The sequence below is a fragment of the Portunus trituberculatus genome, chromosome 31, assembly GCF_017591435.1.
Source record: "Portunus trituberculatus isolate SZX2019 chromosome 31, ASM1759143v1, whole genome shotgun sequence".
NCBI lineage: Eukaryota > Metazoa > Arthropoda > Malacostraca > Decapoda > Portunidae > Portunus > Portunus trituberculatus.
The window spans coordinates 26,942,850-26,962,849 of record NC_059285.1 but is presented as its reverse complement, the minus strand read 5'-3'; the positions used below and the strand labels follow the sequence as shown (position 1 = coordinate 26,962,849).

Genomic DNA, 20,000 nt, shown 5'->3' with positions numbered 1-20,000 from the left:
CTCTTTCAACTATGTCTATCGACTTCTACCTTTCCTTCATGCTGGAAGTTTGCCTACTTTCAGCCTGTTCCTGAAAATTCTTCAAACTACCCCCTTATGGCTTTACTTTCTTGGTTATCTAAAGTTTTTAATCTATCCTCAAAAGGAAGATTCTCAAACATCTTTCACTTCACAATCTCTCTGATCGCCAGTATGGCATCTGACAAGGTTGTTCTACTGGTGATCTTCTGGCTTTTGCTGTCGCATTAGACATACCAAAAACTTTTGATAGACTCTGGCACAAAGGTTTGATTTCAAAACTGCCCACCTATGGTTTCTATCCTTCTCTCTGCAATTTTATCTCAAATTTCCTTTTCAACCGTTCTATTGCAGCCTTGGTAGATGGCCACTGTTTTTCTCCTAAATCTATTAACAGTGGTGCTCCTCAAGGTTCTGTCCTGTCAGCCACTCTCTTTCTTTTATTCATTAATGATCTTCTTAACCAAACTTCTTGCCCTATCCACTCCTATCCTGATGATACCACCCTACACTTTTCCACGTCTTTTCAGAAACGACCAACCCTTCAGGAAGTCAACAGATCACGGAGGGACGCCACAAAACGCATGACTTCTGTTCTTTCTAAGTTTTCTGATGGGGCAGAGAAAAGTAGTAGTGTTCAATGCCTCAAAAAATTAATTTCCTCCATCTATCAACTCGATGCAGCCTTCCAGACACCTGTCCCCTCTTATTCAATGACACTCAGCTGTCCCCATCTTTTACATTGAACATCCTCGGTCTGTCCTTTACTCATAATCTAAACTGAAAACTGTATATCTCATCTCTTGCTAATGCAGCTTCTATGAAATTAGGCGTTCTGAGGCGTCTCCGCCAGTTTTTCTTGCCCGTCCAACTGCTATCTCTGTACAAGGGCCTTATCCGTCCTTGTATGGAGTACTCTTCGCATGTTTGTCGGGGGGGGGATTCCACTCTTACAGCTTTATTAGATAGGGTGGAATCAAAAGGTTTTCGTCTCATTAAGTCCCCTCCTCTGACTGACTGTCTTCAGCCTCTTTCTCACCGCCGAAATTTTGCATGCATCTCTATCTATCTTTTATCGGTATTTTTATCCTAACTGCTCTACTGATCTTGCTAACTGCATGCCTCTCCTCCCCGTGCGGCCTCGCTGCACAAGGTTTTCTTCTTCCTCACATCCTTATTCTGTCAAACTCTCTCATACAAGAGTTAACCAATATTCTCAATCATTCATACCTTTCTCTGGTAAACTCTGGAACTCGCTACCCGCTTCTGATTTCCATCTTCATACGATGTGACTTCTTTGAAGTGGGATATTTCAAGATATTTTCCCTCTTTTTTGGCTAATTCCTTACTAATCGCTTATGGAGCTTGCTCATCAAGTGGGCTTTTTTTTACGTTTTTCTTTCCTTGGCTAGTTTCCCTCTTGCATTAGAAATAATTCTGCCTTTTTTGACTCTCTCTCTCTCTCTCTCTCTCTCTCTCTCTCTCTCTCTCTCTCTCTCTCTCTCTCTCTCTCTCTCTCTCTCTCTTACTGACCAGGTTTTTGTTTACTTGGAGGAACGCGGATACGGCAACACACTGATCCGTCGGGGCAGAGGTCCTCGCCGTTCACCACCTCGTTGCACATAATGGCCGCCAGCGCATGGAGGCACTTCCCAGGGCACTGATCTGAGTCCGTGGCCTTGGCAAGGGTGTCCAGAAGTGCTGCAACAAAAGCCACACCATGTCACATTCCTCGCCTGGGTACAATTACTGTGTTTAAAGTTATACATATTCAAAAGACGTTCACGGCGAAGTTTAAGGGACTTGAACGACGAGACACGCTTTGGAGTTGCCTTATCTGAATACTCCATTATCATATTTTCTTCGTTTCATTGTCATCATCATCATCACAGCATTTATCACAATTATCACACTACTATGATGGAATATAAAGGTATCTCTTAATGCCTATTAAAGCAACGCTTTAGAAGACATTTGCTTTGATGCCTATAAGTGTTATGTGCTTTGTAAGAATGCACTTTAATGGCTGAGCTCCTGGGAGAGCTCAGATACGCATGCCTCTTTATCATCCAAGATAATGTTATTGAATATGATTATGCAAAGAACATTTTAGGGTGTAGCAGGCAAATCCGTTCTGTAACATTATTAATCATCATTTCCTTCTACACAACAGTGCAATCTACGAGTAAATAAGCTGCTGTTTATCTCTGTTTTTAACAAGTATATGCATACACGCTCCTTTGTTAGATAGTGCATAAATAAATTTATGTTTATATATATATATATATATATATATATATATATATATATATATATATATATATATATATATATATATATATATATATATATATATATATATATATATATATATATATATATATATATATATATATATATATATATATAAAGCTACCAAACCAAAATGTATGAATAAAGAGAGAGAGAGAGAGAGAGAGAGAGAGAGAGAGAGAGAGAGAGAGAGAGAGAGAGAGAGAGAGAGAGAGAGAGAGAGAGAAGAGAAAAATTAACACTCGTCAAAGAGTAACAGGAGAAATAAATGTAACACACACACACACACACACACACACACACACACACACACACACACACACACACACACACCGCGTAGTGTAGTGGTTAGCACGCTCGACTTACAATCGAGAGGGCCGGGCTCGAGTCCCGGAAAGCGGCGAGGCAAATGGGCAAGCCTCTTAATATGTGGCCCCTGTTCACCTAGCAGTAAATAGGTACAGGATGTAACTCGGGGAATTGTGGCCTCGCTTTCCCGGTGTGTGTGTGTGTTGTGGTCTCAGTCCTACCCGAAGATCGGTCTATGAGCTCTGAGCTCGCTCTGAAATGGGGAAGTCTGGCTGGGTGACCAGCAGGCGACCAAGGTGAATTACACATACACACACACACACACACACACACACACACACACACACACACACACACACACACACACACACACACACACACATTCGTCCCTATCTTCTGGCTAATTCCTTTAAAATCTTTTAGGGAACTTGTAGTTACAGTGGGCCTTTTTTTTAATATATTGTTGCTTTGGCAAGTTTCCCTCTTGCATGAAAAAAAAAAAAAAAAAACACATATCAGTTAGAACTTCCCTTTGAGTCAGTTCCGTGTGACTAATAAGAGTGCTGTAACCCAGTCAAGCTTTCTCCAGGATCTTTCTCTCTCTCTCTCTCTCTCTCTCTCTCTCTCTCTCTCTCTCTCTCTCTCTCTGTATGTGTGTGTGTGTGTGTGTGTGTGTGTGTGTGCTTAAATGCAAGCGCGCGAATGCACTAACCCACACACACACACACACACACACGGCCCGGTAGCTCAGTGACACGGCCCGGTAGCTCAGTGGTTAGAGCGCTGGCTTCACAAGCCAGATGACCGGGGTTCGATTCCCCGGCCGGGTGGAGATATTTGGGTGTGTCTCCTTTCACGTGTAGCCCCTGTTCACTTAGCAGTGAGTAGGTACGGGATGTAAATCGAGGAGTTGTGACCTTGTTGTCCCGGTGTGTGGTGTGTGCCTGGTCTCAGGCCTATCCGAAGATCGGAAATAATGAGCTCTGAGCTCGTTCCGTAGGGTAACGTCTGGCTGTCTTGTCAGAGACTGCAGCAGATCAAACAGTGAATTACACACACCGCGTAGTATAGTAGCACTCTCGACTCACAATCGAGAGGGCCCGGGTTCAAGTCCCGGGAAGCAGCGAGCAAAGGGGCAAGCCTCTTAATGTGTAACCCCTGTTCACCTAGCAGTAAATAGGTACGGGATGTAACTCGAGGGGTTGTGGCCTCGCTTTCCCGGTGTGTGCTGTGTGTGATGTGGTCTCAGTCCTACCCGAAAATCGGTTACTACGAGCTCTCTGAGCTCTTTCCGTAGGAGAAAGGTTGGCTGGGTAACGAGCAGACGACCGTGGTAAATAACCGTGGTGAATAACACACACACACAACTAAAAAGTGTTAAAGTCTTTCGAGATCTAACTCCCCTCATGACTTCTAGCACGTAGCTCAAAAACATTTCCATTAACTTGGCTCTTCATATTTCCCTCCTTTGTTTTATCCTGCCATCTCATTTATTTGTAAAGATGAACTCTTCTTTCAACTCTTAGCTAAAAAACTTTCTTTACCTTGTATGGTTCAGAGCATATTCCTCCCTCTCTTTCCCCCTCTGAGTAATTCATGCCACCTATCTAAAATAATGTTTTCCATTTCCTTGCTGGCCTAAATCTTCAGAAGGCTTGTGGACCTGATGGGGTCCCTCCTAATGTTCTCAGAAATTATTTCTTAGTGCTTTTACCTTTCATTCTTGCTTGAAGTTTGCCTACGCTCAGCCTGATCCTAAAAAGAGATGACCGTTCTAATCCCTCAGACTACCGTCCTATTGCTATAATATCTTGTTTATCTACAGTTTTTAATTTATCCTCAACTGGAAGATTCTTAAATAGCTCTCTTCACAATCTTCTATATCTGATGTATAGGTTCCGTCACGGACGCTCTACTGCTGATCTTCAGGTTTCCCTTACTTGTCTTTGTGGTCCTCATTTAGAGGTTTTGGTAAAACTCTTGCTGTTGCCATAGATATATCAGAAGCTTTTGATAGTATGACACAAAGCTTTGATCTCCAAACTATCCATCTAAGGTTTCTATCCTTCTCTCTGCAACTTCATCTCAAGTTTCCTCTCTGACCGTTCTACTGCTGCTGTAGTAGACAGCCACTGTTCTTCTAAATCTATTAACAGCGGTGTTACTCGTAGTTCTAACCTGTCACCCACTCTCTTCCTATTATTCATCAATGATCTAAACCAAACTTCTTGTCCTATCCAGTCCTACATTGATGATATTACCCTTCACTTTTCAGAGATGACCAACCCTTTAAGAAGTAAACAGATCACACATGGACGCCACAGAACGCTTGACTTTTGATCTTTCTAAGATTTCTGATTGGGGCAGTGTAGTGTTCAATGCCTCAAAAACTCAATACCTCCATCTATCACCACTATACAATCTTCCAGAAAACTATCCCCTCTTCTTCAATGACTTCAACTGTCCGCCTCTTCTACACTACACATCCTTCGTCTGTCCTTTACTTCTAATCTAAAGTAGAAAGTTCACATCTCTTCTCTAGCCAAAACAGTTTCTATGAAGTTAGGTGTTCTGAATCGTCTCCAATTATTCCCATCCCACGAACTGCTAACCTTGTACAAAATCCGTATCCCCCCTTCTATAGCGCATTCAAACCAAATTTGGTGACGCAATATCTTTCGAATGACTACTTATGAGGAGATTCCACTCATACTGCTGTATTTAGACAGGGTGAAATTAAAACTTTTTGTCTTATCAACTCCTCTCCTTTGACTGGCAGAAGTCTCTTTCTCACTGCAGCAATGTTGTATCTCCTGCTATCTTTCCCCTCTATTTTAATGCTAACTGTTCTGAAATTTCTAGCTGCTTATTTTTCCTCATCTCTCTATTCTATCCACCTCGTTAATACAAGAGTTAACAAGTACTATCAATCATTCATCAATTTCTCTGATAAACTCTGGAAATCCCTGCCTGCTTCTTTATTTCCAATCTATGACCTGAACTTCTTTTGGCAGACTTTTTCAACCCTGTTCAAGAACTGGCACCTCAGTGGACTTTTTTTTCTTAATGACTGTTTCTATTACTCTTGGCCGGTTTTCTCTTTTTTACACACACACACACACACACACACACACACACACACACACACACACACACACACACACACACACACGTCCCGGTAAGCGGCGACTGCGCCGTCTCAAACGCAGCCCAAGCTGAGCTCGCTCCGTAATGGGGAAGACTGGCTGGGTGACCAGCGGACGATCGAAGTGAATTACACACACACAGACACACACACACACACACACACACACACACACACACACACACACACACACACACACACACACACACACCAATACTTTTCCTCATTTATATTAACGACATGCCAGAAGGAGTGAACAGCTACATAAATCTGTTTGCAGATGATACGAAACTGTGCAGAGTTATAAAGCAAAAGGAGGATTGTGAAATACTGCAAGAAGACCTAAATAAGATCTGGGAATGGAGTAAGAAGTGGGAAATGGAATTCAATGTGAACAAAAGCCATGTCATGGAAATGGGAAAGAGTGAAAGACGACCCGTGGGAATCTATAAGATGGGAGATGGAGTAGAACTGGAGAAAGTAAAAAGGAAAAGGACTTAGGAGTGACGATGGAAGAAAACAATCAACCAGTAAGCCATATTGATAGAATTTTTAGAGAAACATATAATTTGCTAAGGAATATTGGAGTAGCATTTCACTACATGGACAAAGAAATGATGAAGAAATTGATAAGTACTATAATAAGACCCAGATTGGAATATGCAGGAGTAGTGTGGACCCCTCATAAAAAACACATAAGGAAGTTGGAGAGACTACAAAAAATGGCTACAAGAATGGTTCCAGAATTTGAAGGGATGACATATGAGGAGAGACTAAAGGCTATGGATCTACCAACCCTGGAACAAAGAAGGGAGAGAGGAGATCTGATACAAGTTTATAAATTGATCAACGGAATGGACCAAGTGGATAATGAGAAACTGATCCTGAGAGAAGAATATGACATTCGAAGCACAAGATCGCATAGTAAAAAGCTGAGAAAAGGAAGATGTCTGAGAGATGTTAAAAAATATAGTTTCCCGCAAAGATGTATTGAGACGTGGAACAGTTTAAATGAAGAAGTAGTGTCTGCAACGAGTGTGCATACTTTTAAAGTAAGATTGGATAAGTATAGATATGGAGACGGGGCCACACGAGCATAAAGCCCAGGCCCTGTAAAACTACAACTAGGTAAATACAACTAGGTAAATACACACACACCGCGTAGTTCATAGTGGTTAGCACGCTCGACTCATAATCGAGAGGGCTGGGTTCGAGTCCCTGGAAGTGGCGAGGCAAATGGGCAAGCCTCTTAATGTGTGGCCTCTGTTCATCTAGCAGTAAATAGGTACGGGATGTAACTTGAGGGGTTGTGACCTCGCTTTCCCGATGTGTGGAGTGTGTTGTGGTCTCAGTCTTACCCGAAGATCGGTCTATGAGCTCTGAGCTCGTTCCGTAATGGGGAAGACTGGCTGGGTGACCAGCAGACAACCGAGGTGAATTACACACACACACACACACACACACACACACACACACACACACACACACACACACACACCCCGTAGTGTAGTGGTTAGCACGCTTGACTCAATCGAGAGGCCCGGGTTCGAGTCCCGGTAAGCGGCAAGGTAAATGGGCAAGCCTCTTAATGTGTGGCCCCTGTTCACCTAGCAGTAAATAGGTACGGGATGTAACTCGAAGGGTTGTGGCCTCGCTTTCCCGGTGTGTGTTGTGTGTTGATGTGGTCTCAGTCCTACCCAAAGATCGGTTTATGAGCTCTGAGTTCGCTCCGTAATGGGGAAGACTGGCTGGGTGACCAGCAGGCGACCGAGGAGGTAAATTACACACACACACACACACACACACACACACACACACACACACACACACACACACACACACACACACACACACACACATCCATAACTTACATATTTAGATAAATTGCCGACATTGTGCATACTATATTCCTTCTTTGATACTAATAAATATTTGTGGCGAGTATTCTACATGAGACATGTAGCAATGCTTAAATATTCTTCCTCTATTGGGTCTTTCGCTATGGGGCAAGCTGGTGGGATCGTATTAACAAGGATTCTTTAAGTTCATCTTAGACTTGTGTTTATCTCTTAAGAATACTTAAATTTTGGTCTCTTTCTTTTTCTTGACGTGTTGCAACGAATTCTTAAATAAAATCTTGTATATCTATTTTGAGTTTAAGCAATATTTATAAAAATTTCTTTGATGAAATAACGAAAATTATATTTCATCTTACATTTCTTTTACAAGTATTATGTATATGAATACATAAATTTGTGTATATGTATAAGCAAATTACATCAAGTGCAAAGCTCGTGTATTTTGTCACGATGTTCATGTCATTGAGCCAGCTCTGTCCCGCTGCTCTCTGTCCCAGCTCTCTCTCTCTCTCTCTCTCTCTCTCTCTCTCTCTCTCTCTCTCTCTCTCTCTCTCTCTTTATGTCCTGGCCTATAGCACCTGTAGGTAACTTGAAGAGTATTGGAAGTACTATACTATAAAGCTTCCACCCATTAGTGGCACAAGTAATTTTACTTGTAGTGGTACCCATCACCACTCAAGCGCATCTTTGGTGTAACCACCTAAAATCTGGGTATCATAGTGATATGTAGCTAACTTTAAACAACTCGATAAATGGCAGAGTTTCAAGGCTGTACTTAGTGGGATTCGAACCTACACGTGGACATCTGCCCGATCCCATGCTCACCACCTTATCCACTACGCCATCACCTCTTTTTTTTTTTTTTTTTTTTTTTTTTTTTTTTAGTATAAAGAAGATACTCTTAAGACCGAAAGAACCAGTACGTGGAATCCAGCAAGAACGATTGCAAAACTTTTCTTCCTCATACAGTCAGTATGATGAAAGATGTAGCCTGAAGGGTTTCACCCAGTCAACAGCACTAAAAAGCTGCATGGGGGTCTATTATTAAGAAAATAAACGAGACACGCTAGAAACAGGACACAGGAAGACCCATGCTAATAATTGTAATAATGTTAGAGAGCTGCATTTCCTATTGGCTAAAGGCGTTTTCAGTAGCACCTTACCAAAAGCGAACGGTCCTAAAAGCGTTCGCCTTTGGCGCCCCAAAGGCGAACGCTTTTCAAGATATGTTCGCTTGTGTTAGCTCTCAGAGTCACGTGATAGCGAACACTTACGGTGATTGGCTGTGAGACGAGTTACCAACTCTGTAAGTTTTAAATCAATAAAATATACTATTATGAGGAGCATGAAGATATGATAAGTATTATCATGTAAAGGAAATACAGTTAGTAACTGTTTGCTGATATTGAAATTCATAAGAATTCTCCTTGCAGTTTGAATTAAATGAAAACAGTCTTGCACTCTCGAGATATCTGGGACTACGCACTCTGGATGGACCACGGTTCACACTTGTTCACGCTACTCATTTCAAAGCTTGTGACTCCGACTTGGATTTTCAGTTATGTGAGAATCTCGTATGTTACGCATTATCTAAGCACATTAATTGTAAAATATAAATATGATGGGATATTTGCACTGTTACTTGATAATGACATAAGGTTATAGCAATATTGCGGAAGATTTGGGTATATTTTTTAATGGTGGTGCTCTGAAAACTTTGGGCGAACGAACACACAACATCATGGCCTCTTTGACAGTGCAATAATTTGAGGATCCACAACAAAATGTCTCTGCCAATGTAACTACTGAATGACAAGCAGTCACTAGTGGTGTAGCGGCTTATTTGGCATAATGTGTATCAATGGATACTGGGTATATTACCTGTAATACCTTATAAAGTAGGAAAATGTGACAGGGGAAGTGATACCTGGGATCTTAAGGGCTCTATTCACCTCTATTATTTGGTCTCAACACCGCCATAGGCGCTCACGTATTATAAAACAATTTAGTTAATCTTTTAAAGGTCCGTTTCTCGTATAAACACGAAACTCACATATGTAGAAGGCTTGGTGACCTTGCCGTAAACATAAAATAATTGAGCCGCAAAGGTCTAGTTTGGCCGTCAGTTTCTAAGTCCAGCGAGCTCAGCACCAGTCAAGAGTAAACACTGAAATGATTTTCAATTGTTTATAACAGATTTGTGGGTATCAACAGGGATTTGTGGGTAGCGGCATATAAGGATTTCATGGTGTATCTATAGAGCTAATTCCTCCAATCACGCGCTGCCACTTGAGAGGCATAAGGTTATCATTTCTTAGGTTCCATGTTAGCTGCGCCTCCCCTCCGTATGCTATAGCTTAGGTTAGGTTATGATAGGTTAATGCCTTAGCATTTAGGTGTAACTCAACGTTAAGCCACCTCCGGAAATGATTTGATAACAGAATGGATGACAGGAAAATAAGAAAAAATAGATGAAATATTGAGTCTTTTGATTTAATAGAGTGTCAAAGATGTAAATAAAGATATGTATATTGAAAGGATAAAACAAAGCTCAGAAGTCCCAGTGTACTGAATTCAAGGCAAGAACATTAGGATTAGAGATCGACCGATATGTTTTTTTCAGGGCCGATACCGATACCGATTATTAGTAGTCAAAGAGGCCGATAACCGATATTTGGAGCCGATATTCATTTGCAGTGTATATATATATATATATATATATATATATATATATATATATATATATATATATATATATATATATATATATATATATATATATATATAAACATGTTTTATTTGCCTTATAAGTTTATTAACACGAGAGAATAGAGGGAAAGAATAGGAGGTTGTGGGGGATGGGGGCATGGGAGAAATCTTCATAAGTTACTCCTGGAAACGTTTCTATGAAATTGCTCGCTACAAACAGTTGGCAGCACTGCCGCTGTCCTCCGAACTTTAACCAGGGGCGGATCTAGGATTCTAGGCGATCCGGGGAGGCCCGAGGGTACAGACGCTGATTTTTTTTTTTTTTTTTCGCTGCCACGCACACTGAAACTACAATCTTTTTACTTCAACTTAGCACCAATTCAAAGCGGACAAAAGGCACGGAGATCTTAGAATTCAGTGTAATGTGCAATGCACATTACACTCAGTCTATTTTCCTCATATCCCAGATCAGATCTTGGATCTTTGATCCCAGATCAGATCTTGGAAAAACATTTGGGGCTTGAGCCCAAGTAACCACCCCCTAGAGCTGCCCAAGACTTTAACCCACACCACAACTTCCTCCTTGTATGTTCCTTGTTCTCTACCGTGTCTGTAAGCACTGTGCATACACAGCTTTCACTGCTGGTTGGCTGTTATCGTGGCTCTGCTTTTAACCAATCAGATGGTGCTGTGGGTGGAACAAAGCTGGAGACAGTAGTGACAGAAGACAGAGAAGCGCGGCTGCATCAGAGCCAAAATAACCAAGTTTTACATTTATCTCTTATCGGACGTCGAATTTATAAAAAAAAAAAAAGGCCGATGCCGATATGCGTCAAAATGCTTAATATCGGCGCCGATAATCGGTCGATCTCTAATTAGGAAACCAAGAAAATTTTAGAAAAAAACAAAACAGGGAAATAGTGTGAAGGAGATAGGATACGAATATAAAGAATAAAAAAAAAAAAGTTAAAGAAGAAGAAAAAATATAATTTCAAAGAGATCATGGAGTCTCAAAATCGAGAAAATGTCAACCTAACGAAGGAAATAGTTAAGGTTATCAAGCAAACATAATCAGAAGTACGTGATACAGTAAGGAAGAAAACATGGATTAATTGAAAAAAAAAAACCGAAAGCTGTAGGAGTTAAAAGAGAAAGGAAACAAATAAATGTAAAAGAAAATGAAGTGAAACATGTCCAGGGTGAAGGAAAGGACTGGGTTAATGAAATTGAAGTATATGGACTAATTAGATATAAAGAGTGAGAATTAAGATTTTTTAAAGTTAAATCTAGAACACAGACAACAGCATCAGAGATGTAAGCTAATATTACATGCAAGGTACAACAACACAGATGAGTTGAAAAAAGAGGAACATGAACAAAGGAGAGAGATTTTACGTTAAGTGAATTGATAAAAGAGGCTAAGGAAAAAAAATAAGACAAAACAGAGGAAGAGAAAAAGAATTTCTACTCAAAGGTAAAAGACGAAAGGCTGAAAAAGTGGCATCTGGCAAACGAAGATTAAGAAGTGTAAATAATGAAAGAAGAAAAGTAAAACATCAATTGATTAATATTAACGATGCAGAAGCTAAATGACTGTATTAGTTAAAATCTTGAGTATTACAGAGATTAAGATGAATGAGCCACCAGAAAATCTGAAAATTGCTGTTAAGTTGCAATGTGTGAACAAAACCAAAGAATTTTAAATGAAAGAGAAAAAAAAAACTATATATATATATATATATATATATATATATATATATATATATATATATATATATATATATATATATTTATTTATTTATTTATTTATTTATTTTATTTAGTTTTTATTTATTTTTTATTTATTTATTATTTTTTTTCTTCAGTTAAAATTCTTTAGTTTTGTCCACACATTGCAACTATTATCAGCAATTTTCAGATTTTCTGGTGGCTCATTCATCTTAATCTCTATAATACTCACGATTTTAACTAATACAGTCATTTAGCTTCTGCAGCGTTAATATTAATCAATTGATGTTTTACTTTTCTTTTTTCATTATTTACACTTCTTAATCTTCGTTTGTCAGATGCCACTTTCTGAGCCATTCGTGTTTTACCTTTGAGTAGAATATATATATATATATATATATATATATATATATATATATATATATATATATATATATATATATATATATATATATATATATATATATATATATATATATATATATATATATATATATATATATATATATATATATATATATATATATATATATATATATATATATATATATAGAGAGAGAGAGAGAGAGAGAGAGAGAGAGAGAGAGAGAGAGAGAGAGAGAGAGAGAGAGAGAGAGAGAGAGATGTATAACAAAAAGGAAAGGAGAAGGAAAGAGATATTTCAGTAGCATCTGTACCAGTGAAAATCAATGCATGGAATCAGGATGAATACAAGTTAATGCTAAGAGATACTAGTAACTGTTTACAGAAAATTTTATGAAAAAAGTAATAATGTAACACTTATGAGGGACAACTGTAAATAAGTCAGCTGGGAAAAATGGACCATGAAATGGAGGAGAAGAATCAGCAGGAAATATGTTGCTAAACATAATGCTATTTCGAGAAGCACCTAAGCTCGATCCCTTGCAGTGGTTGGGGGCAGTCAAGCCTTGCATTGAATCGATATTGGTTAATCTTTTATTGTATATTGTAGAACCATGGTTCTTATGTTACAAAGATGGTCAAGGAGATTATGTAGATAGTAGAATTATGTAAATTTAACAGATATTGTTTAAAAAGGAGGTACTGAACCAACATGAGTCAATATTGAGTAAAAGGAATAAGAGTCTGGAAGTCAATGTGCAAGTATACACGAAAAAAGTTAATGAGAAGAGAGCAGCAAGAGTAGAGGCAGTGTTGAACTCGCTGCTGTTTTATGTCACAGTAAGTAGTGGCATACGACAAGGGTGTACAGGATCCCCACTGCTCTTTGTGCTACTTGTTAATCATATTATTAAAAAGATAAATGAAAGCCACATGGGTTTTAAAAACAGTAAACTATACATTCCAATGTTGTTCTATGCAGATGACGGGCTTCTATTATCAAACAGCAGGAAAGAAATGAAGCAGATGATAACTTTAGTGACAGAGACTTCTGCTGAATGTGGGCTGAACATCAATATACAAAAGAGCCAATGTTTGATTATAAATAGAAAAGAACCTAAACCAGAAAAGATAAAGGATATTGAGGTAGTAAAAGAAATTAAATATCTAGGAATAAGGATTACAGAAGAAAGAAAGCATATGAAGAAATATAAAGAAATGAAAATTGAATTGGCAAGAAAAATGTCAAACTTAGCTTTTTCAGTGGCGGCAAGATCATGTAATAAAATTTTAATAGGAAAAACATACTGGAAGAGTGTAGTGTTGCCAAGTGTACTCACAGGAGGAGCAGTAGTGGACTGGAATAAAACAGAACTGGAACAACTACAAAGAATAGAAAATAAAGTTTGGAGACATATTTTAGGAGCACCAAATTATGTGGCAGTAGAGGCATTACGAGGAGAAGTAGGAAGTGCCACCATGGAAGAGATATAAAAATTAAATTATGCTACGCAAAACATGTATTGAAAGGAAATAATGATTTATTAAGGGAAATAATACAAGAAATGAAGGAAAATAGTAAAGGAAGTCAGTGGCTTAGAATAATAAGAGGGTATATGAAACAAGTCAACATAAGCAATATGGAAGAATTAAATCAAATGACTGAAGAGAACATGAAGGAGAGAGTAAGGATATGGGGAGAAAGGAAATGGAGGGCAGGAATGGAAGGAAAATCAACGTTGAATATGTACTTTATGAATAAAAAAGAAATCAAGGAAGAAAACATATATGATAATACATTTAAATCTAAATTATTGTTCAGGTGCCGAACTAATTATTTACAACTAAACTGGAGGAAGAGGTTTAGTGGAGGGGAGGAAAAGTGTGACATCTGCCAGGAAGGAGAAAGTGAAACACTACAACACTATTACACTGCCAAGGACTAAAAGACATACTCAGCAGATATGCAATTACAGAAGACACCATATTAGAAAAAAGTTCTTTTGTTCAACCCAGTAAGTGAAGGTGAAATAGAAAAATATACACTGTATGTGGAAGAACTTTGGAAAACTAGAAAAATAAGGAGTGACTTAGCCCTGACCCAGCCCTGAAGTAAAAAAAGAAAATTGCGCTGCCGTTGCAAAGGCAATAGCGCATCTTACATCTATCTATCTATCTATCCGGTTTACTTAGACAAGGAATTAAACTTCACATGTTCTGCCCAGCCTATCTCTCTCCATGGATTTGTTACCAGTCTCTCACAGTGACGACATTGCAGTAAGCAAACCCTGTGTGAGAGGAAGTCACACACACGCATGTACCCGGTGGGAATAACACTGGAGGATGACACTTTCGTTGAGATTGCAGGTGAGATTGCAGATACAGGCTGGCACAAATGTTAGAGCATTGGTATGGGACGAGATACCAAGATGAAGTCTTCAGGATCTGCACTATAGTCTTCTAAATCTAAACATGGCTTTCTGGCGGTGCTCCTTAGGGAATAGTAGGCCTTCCGGTTCTACCAAGTCTACATGAACTAGCAAATTAGAGCTCCATGTACATAAGTAAGAGGCATATAAAATGTTTTAACCAAAATCCAGTAAATATTAAAAGAAAATAATCAAAAGAAAAATTAACGTTCCACGCTCACGATATGCATATCACTAACAAATACTGGCAGTCTTGTGTAACAGTGTTGCTGTGAAAACGTTATAATCTTTACCAACGTTCACCACAGTCCTTAGTAAGAGAAATGGTGCAACAACTGTTTTCCATATACAATACGAATGAACATCTAAAAAACAAATTAGGTTATTCGTATATAAGATAAAATATTTTTGACTCCATTCACGCGGCAACATGCATTACTGGGGAGACAAGGTCACGTGTTACTGTGGTAGATACCTATTCCACCCATCCACACACACACACACACACACACACACACACACACACACATCGGGGTTCGATTCCCCGGCCGGGTGGAGATATTTGGGTGTGTCTCCTTTCACGTGTAGCCCCTGTTCACCTAGCAGTGAGTAGGTACGGGATGTAAATCGAGGAGTTGTGACCTTGTTGTCCCGGTGTGTGGTCTCAGGCCTATCCGAAGATCGGAAACAATGAGCTCTGAGCTCGTTCCGTAGGGTAACGTCTGGCTGTCTCGTCAGAGGCTGCAGCAGATCAAACAGTGAAACAGTGAAACACACACACACACACACACACACACACACACACACACACACACACACATAGTGTGAATATAAAGATGGAAATTGAATATAGGCATGAGGAAGGATTGTCACGGAGAGAGAGAGAGAGAGAGAGAGAGAGAGAGAGAGAGAGAGAGGTGAGGGAGGAAGAAGAGAGTAATAAATAAGAGGTGAATAAGGTCACACATTGGCCATTCAAATTCTGGGTGAAACGTGGCAGCAGTGAAAGGCCTACTATTCCCTAAGGATTTGGAAGACTATAGGTGGTGTGGTGAGTGCCTGCAGGAGTTGGCTCAGGACCTGAAGGGGCCAACCTTGGCCTGATTATGGTACTGCTACGCGACCAGCTCATCGATGCTCTGGACAGCCCTCAACTAAAGATACAAGTAAAAGCAGGCTAAACCATCATTCCTGCAGAAAGGTCTGGCCAGTGCAATGGAGTTTGAGTCCCTAATGAAGTCCAGTTTGTCAATTTGCAGGAACGACTCGAGCTCTGGCTTCAAGGCACAAAGGGCGCAGTCAGCAAGGCAGACGAATTCAAAGGATCATGCTGGTACTGCGAAAAGGTGGGACACAAGAAGGATGAGTAGTACTAGAGGACAAGGGAACAAGATGATACAAGAAAGAAGCTCAGGGGGGACCAGAGTGCTGGAACTGTGGGAAGAAGAGGTATTTGCCAAAGTTACTGAGTCCCTAGGAAGGTCCTTATACTGTGGGAAGACCCCTCTCAGACGTAATCTACATAATCAAGAAAAGTTGGGGGGCAGCAACAGCAGCAGCAGCAGCGGAGGATGCCTGGGAGCCGGCCGCCATCAATATAGTTAATAGCGACAGTGGTGTCTAAGACATCTCTGCCAAGGATGACATGGGAGGTAACGTTTCAGCATCGGCAGATGTTGTAGGACCACAATTAGAGGGAGACGATGAATAAATCAAGACAACATGTAGCAAATGCAGCAGTCCAGGACAGAGTTAATTTTTGTATTGTGTATTGCAGTACTGTAGTTCTTATGTTATGTGACCAAGATTATCAGGAAGATTCTGTAGTAGAATCATATAGATATAATAGGTATTGTATAATAGGAAGTATTGTGTCAACACAAGTCAGTCTGTAAGAAGTATGTAATTAAGAAAACAGCGTGTCAGGAAGGAGAAGAGTTAGTGACAGAGTGATAAAAGTAGCCTGGTGTTGGACTGGTTGTTGTTGTATCCACTTCACTTGCACAAGGAATTAAACTTCAAAAGTTCTATCCAGCATATCCTTCTCCGCTAGTCTTTCAGTGACAACATTACAGTAAACGAACCCTATGTGTGAGGAAGTTACACACATATATGGAGGAGGCATCAAAGTTAGATTTATTATTTATGAAGGAGTTGAACATCATTGAGAAAATATAGAGTATCAGTGCAAAAGTGTTTATGTGTTAACTGAATTGAAAATGAAAACAGGATAGAAATTACAAGAGTGAAAGATATAATTGCAGGAAGGCAGATTTCATTCAAGTGAGGAAATTCATCGTGAACACAAATTGGAATCAATTCCCGACGTCGGAAAGTGCTGAAAAGCTGCCAGATTCGCCAGATAACTTAATTTAGCACATTCAACTAGGTATGCTAGAAAAAAAAATTTACGTTATACATGTGCTATCAAACTAAGTAATAAATTATTAGGAACATCTCTAATCAGCTTCACCAAGCACAGAAAACGTAATATGGCAAAACGAGCCAAAAATGCTTGGTTCATGGTCTCAGTTTTGGGACACTTCATCACCTTGAGTGAATTACATTATTTTCAGTAAGCAAGCACATTTCATTGGTTCAAGTTAATTAATTAGCAATCAAATCCAGAAAATGTGACAAATATCAAATAAACACGATGTTTTCATGCAAAATCCTTGTATGACTTCAGTGAAAGATTGTCCGTTCCGTATGTGAACAACATCAAGCAGGTTTCTACCTGCTCCCCACCGGTTATAGGCAAACAGTTCAGGGTCTGGATGCGATGCTGACGGTCCTTTGCACCAATCTATGAAGTGCTTTGAGCAGATAGCATGGTCCTTGGTAGCTCTCCACGGCGGGCCTCGTTTACATCGTGTCTCCCATAATCTTCTTCGAGCCGCATCTTTCTTCCTGGGAAACACAGTCCATCCTTTCACGCCTTGGTTTTTCTTTTTTGATATAGAATTGCAGTCAGCTACAGCACATGTATAAACCGGCATTCTGTTCCAGCTCTAAGAACACTCCACACTAGGGTGACCAGATTTCTGAGACAAATTCCGGGGACATTTTCAGTTCAGGGAGGTAAAAACATGTAGTGTTTTTGCACTGGAAAAACTAAAACGGGGACACTATCCGTACCATTTCTAAACCAGCAATCAAAAGTTTCTCTCGCCTTATTTACCCAAGTTGCAAAGAAAAAAAAATCTCTACCTGATGAAATATCTGAGATCATGAACATCCATTAGCTGTTAAAATGTGTCCGCTATACACTTCAGCGTCTTCACGGAAACTAAGGCCTTCTCCTTATTCTTGACATTCTAGAAGAGTAATGATAAAAGGAGATAATTATCATAATCAAAAGGAGTAGTTTTTTAACGCATCAAGTGATCTTTCAGTTGCAGAAAACTGGGGACAGCAGTAGCCGTGGACAGGTCACTGAAATCGGGGACTGTCCCCGGATCGGGGACGTCTGGTCACTCTACTCCACACGAGCATCCAAACAACCGCGGGCCGCGGGGTTATTTTGGTGTTTTGAGAGGACTCGGTGTTCCCGAGTTCAGTTAGTCTTTTCGGTTTGATATGCCTTCGGCCGCAAAAATGTTGCTCTACCAAGATTATTACAGAATGTATTCCTTTGTAATATTTAGAGGAGAAATAGTGCTTTCTGTTAAACTATATGAAAAAATGTTTCAAACCAAATATGTAGTTGAGACTTGTAAAAAATGCGAGAGCATTGAAACCGCGACTGTGAGTATTAAGCTTATAATAACAGTTTTGTAGAGTGTGTATTACCAGATCATATGGATAATGTTAGGATAAACACTTGGAATTAATGTTTTGCAGTACAAAGACTCAATACCTCAAGATTTATTATGATATGAATTTTAGAATGTGTGTCTCTTGCGAGCTGGCTGGCTGTATACCGAGTCGCGTATTAAAACAGCCAGCGATCAATGGCAACCCAAGAATATCCGACGTCGGGAATTGTTCATAGATGGGAAAAGAACATATTTATAAAAATCTATAATGAAGCGATTAAGAGATATGTACCTGTAGCAAAGACATTAATTAACGAGATGGAAAAGAATGAAGACTGGTATAAAGCAAGAGAAGAAGAAAAACAACATGAAACAAATGGAAAGAAAGATGAGGATGGGAGAAAGGGTAAGAATTTGAAGTAGTGGTACTCCAGGAATGTCTATGTTTTCATTAACCCCTTCAGTATCATGACACGACATGCCGACTCTTTTGTCCATCGGTATCCAGGACGTTGACCCACCACTGGTGGGAGGCCATCCTGGGATCCCTAAACTCTGCAGCAGAAGTTTGCTCCTTCAGCAGGATTCGTCACCACCAGCTTGTCATCGAGGTCAACTTGGTCATACCTCTATATTCTTGGGACACTCTCTGACAGGTATCCAGCCATCTCACCGAGTTGCTACGATCTTGGTTTGCTGACCACTGTCTCCAGCAGTGGACCCCTTAGGTTCTTCCACCATCGCAAGTCCGGATCTCAACAGATGCCTCAAAAGTGGGTTAGGGTTACCAGTCCTCCCTGGGTCACCAAGTGCAAGGAAGGTGGGAGTTGTGGGTTCATTTCAAATTCCTCACTATGCATTGAAACCTGTGCAACGTGGGGAGCCTTTTTGAAATGAACAACATGTCTGCAGCTCATTGTCTCAACTGCCAAGGGTCTTCCAAGTTGGAAGCTCTGTTGTCCCTCTCAGAAAGGACTTTTTGAGAAACCTCAACCCATTCTCTTCATCTGTCAGCGCTCTATGTTCCCGGCAAGGAGAATCTTTGGGCGAACGTCCATGGAATAGAAGCTCTGCCCGAAGACATTCTGCTCTCTAAGGGACCGCTGGGGGACCCCTCAGGTAGATCTCTTTGCCTCTCCCACCATAGCTCAGCTGCCCCAGTAGCTCATAAGGAAAGTCAGGATGAGCACAGGGGGGTCCAGACACTTTTTCCACGGACTGGAACAGCTGGCACTACATCTACCTCTCCCTTCCTCTTACCAACAAGCTTCTCCTGCGCGTCTGCCACCAGCTTCAGTCGTACAGAGGAAAAGTTCTCCTACTATCACCATGGTGGTTGGCCCAGCCGTAGTTTTCTGAACTATGACAGTGGTGTCCCAACGCCCTCCTG

General features: G+C 40.1%; 1 protein-coding gene across 5 annotated transcripts in view; it reads right to left on the bottom strand.

Annotated features, from left to right (window-relative positions):
* LOC123511368 (protein masquerade-like) overlaps nucleotides 1-20,000 on the bottom strand; it is a 97,760-nt gene that overhangs the window by 31,852 nt on the left and 45,908 nt on the right. For 4 of the 5 annotated variants that reach the window (XM_045267185.1, XM_045267188.1, XM_045267187.1 and 1 more), the window contains exon 3: nucleotides 1,552-1,719. The exons of the other annotated variant lie outside the window; for it this stretch is intronic. In XM_045267185.1, coding sequence (XP_045123120.1) covers nucleotides 1,552-1,719 — 168 coding nt within the window. The remainder of the gene's footprint in view (nucleotides 1-1,551; nucleotides 1,720-20,000) is intronic. 5 annotated transcript variants of the gene reach the window in all.